At 35.3% G+C, this 2,767-nt stretch overlaps 1 protein-coding gene across 1 annotated transcript in view; it reads right to left on the bottom strand.

The window, feature by feature from the left end:
* reck (reversion-inducing-cysteine-rich protein with kazal motifs) overlaps nucleotides 1–2,767 on the bottom strand; it is a 25,839-nt gene that overhangs the window by 3,250 nt on the left and 19,822 nt on the right. The window contains 3 exon segments of the mRNA XM_035656134.1: nucleotides 401–434; nucleotides 1,452–1,499; nucleotides 1,650–1,732. Coding sequence (XP_035512027.1) covers nucleotides 401–434; nucleotides 1,452–1,499; nucleotides 1,650–1,732 — 165 coding nt within the window.

Below are 2,767 nucleotides of genomic sequence, written 5' to 3'. Positions count from 1 at the left end.
TTCCTCTGGCTCCTCCTAGTGCATTCTTGAAAAAAATAAAAATAAAAATCCAAAATAAAAAATAAAAAATGTTGGTGCTACATACTGTCTCATTAACAATGACTGGACCTGTGTGCCGTAGGTGGAATTTAGTCCTCTCTTTCTGACCTCACATCCTGCCAGGCAAACAACACCGCTCTGCTATGTGTGTATGCATGTTGTGTATTTACAGTATGTGTGACACAGTGCAAGAATGAGAACAGAGAAAGAACACAAACGACCTGTCTATTGGTCCTGGAAGATAGTGGTGTGCTTAAGGGTTTATTTATTTATTGGCTGGATGGAGAGATGAGATCAGTGTTTGCAATTATTGGTTTCTTCGCTGTTCATCTCGTGTATGTCTGTGTGACTAACAACTTACTTTCATTTTTGGTGATGCAGCTGTAGAGGGAGTTCTAGAAGGAAAGGAGAAAAGCTGTGGTGATACAGAACTCACTATTTTAACACTTTATAATACAAAAAGCATACTAACAAAAGCATAACTCTATCTCAGCAGCTCCTGACCTTTTTGAATCATGAGCAGTTCAACTAAAATGTGACTTTTCCTTCTTAGATTGTTTTATCTGAGGGATTAGTATAGGTTTGAAAATACTTAGTAAGGAAGTATCCAGCAGTTACAGGAAAAACTTAAAATCTGTAATAAAAAGTCATTAAAAATCCATTCATAAAACATACATTTGTGCAGCAGAAATATGTTCATTTGAATCTTTCTGATTCCTTTAACCATCTTGTGACCCTTCAGATTAATCTTCCCCACCCCTCTCTCTTTTCATTAAAGCTGCAGTAGGTAATTTATATAAAACTTTATTTTTTGTCATATTTGCTGAAACTTTGTTTTTCACTATATCCTGACAGTAGTACATGAGACAGATAATCTGTGAAAAAAACATGTTCTTCTGATTTTTTCTAATGCTCCAAATGGCAAAGTGGATTCTTGCAAAAACCATTAGTAGCACTAGAATTAGCCAGAAAAATGACATATATTTTCACAGAAGCTACCTACTGTAGCTTTAATATGAATAAGAAGAAAAACTTAAACTATGTTAAAGAGCCTCTCTAAAAGTTACTATTAACATTGTTGGGTTTGTAACCCTGTGTAAGTAGCTGGATAATCCTATCAGCGAGCACTAAGTAACCAGTAACGAGCTGTACCACCAGAATAAACACAAAGAAAATGGTACTGTACATGAATATCACAGATCTAAAATATCTACTAGTATTGTATGTTTCACAGTGGTAGCAATAGTGGCAGTAGCACCACTGCTGGAGAAATGTATGCTAGAGGAAGTACAGGTATGACGAATAGTGGTAGTAATATATTATAATAATATAGTAATATCATTTGGGTTGACACAACCAGTTAACATGCATCTAATGAATTAATCACAGTATTCTAAAACTCTTAGACTTACCTCTGTGACCTTTTTGCATACTTTTGTTATGTCATTTTTAGATGATGCCTATATGGGAAAGGGAAATGAAATGAAAGCAGGTTAACTCTGTCATGAACACAGAACAAAAAACACAGCATAAGGGAACCTAACCTAAACATGAATAACGGTAACATTAGGTCAGTCATTCTTAAAAAATAAATGTGGAAGAGACCTCACCTGTCTGCATTCCCTGCGGCACTCAGTTGAGATAGCCAGCTCACAGCAGCCCAGCCCCACCCAGCCGTCTGACTTCCTGGATACTCCTGAAGACAAATCAAACACCACAGAATCAACCATATGATATGTGTTTATGGAGGTTAGCTTGTACAGTTCTTGATTTAATTAATAATTATTAACCATCTTGTTTTCAATCCATTTCCGAATCCTAAAACGTATTCTAATCCTTAAAAGTATTTCCCCAGAATCTGTCTGCAAAAAGTATCCCGTATGGAAACGTTACTTTTTTTTAAATTTGTCAGTATCCATTATCTTATAAACAATAAATATAGCAACTTTTATCTAAAATAAAGTTCTGTAAATAGCTCTCTTACTGAAACATTGCTTTGAAGCTCAATTCTGAGGCTGTTCTATAAATACTTTTCCAATAAATGCAGTCGGTTTAATTTCCACCCGCTCCCTCTGTAGATAAAAACAGCTCGTTTTAAGGAAACAAAAAACAATTCCTATTTTCAGGTGATTATACACTAATGAAAACATACCTATGGATATGATATTCCATTTCTGACAATAGATCCTTCTAAATATTACACACTTCTATCCTTATCCCTCATAAAGACTGGCTAACATCAACAGCTATTGGATTGCTTGGTAGTGTGTTTGTCTTATTCCTGCAGATAACTGACTAAACAGACAGCGTCACATAGTGTGAGAGTATTTCAACGAAGTTTTGGTGTCTAGTCAAAATCTAATTAAATAAGCAACAGCTTGTTCTAGAACTGCAATTTTTTTAACTTTATGCCAGCATTTCAATGTGCTACAGTGAGAAGAATGAAGAGCTGCTGTCTTATATTTACATTCAAAATAAATGTTATCTGTGGTACCCAAACCACACCAAGCCATAGGTTTTGTGCACTGTTGCACCTCCACTAGCAAATGTGTTACATGTTGAGCTAGCAAGTTCCACTGGATTTTTCAAGGCATTCTGAGAAGTGAAGGAACTCATTCATTGAAATTAGAATGTTGTGGAGACGTGGTTATCAGATATATATTTAGACTGTTTTTCTGCTATCGAGCTGCATCAATTAACTTCAATAATTTCTACATCGAAGCCATCA

This window comes from Morone saxatilis, unplaced genomic scaffold, assembly GCF_004916995.1.
Source record: "Morone saxatilis isolate NCDOM2014 unplaced genomic scaffold, NCSU_SB_2.0 Contig0, whole genome shotgun sequence".
Taxonomy (NCBI): Eukaryota; Metazoa; Chordata; class Actinopteri; family Moronidae; genus Morone; species Morone saxatilis.
Note: the sequence above shows the minus strand (reverse complement) of the source record. Positions and strands in the feature narration are given on the sequence as shown.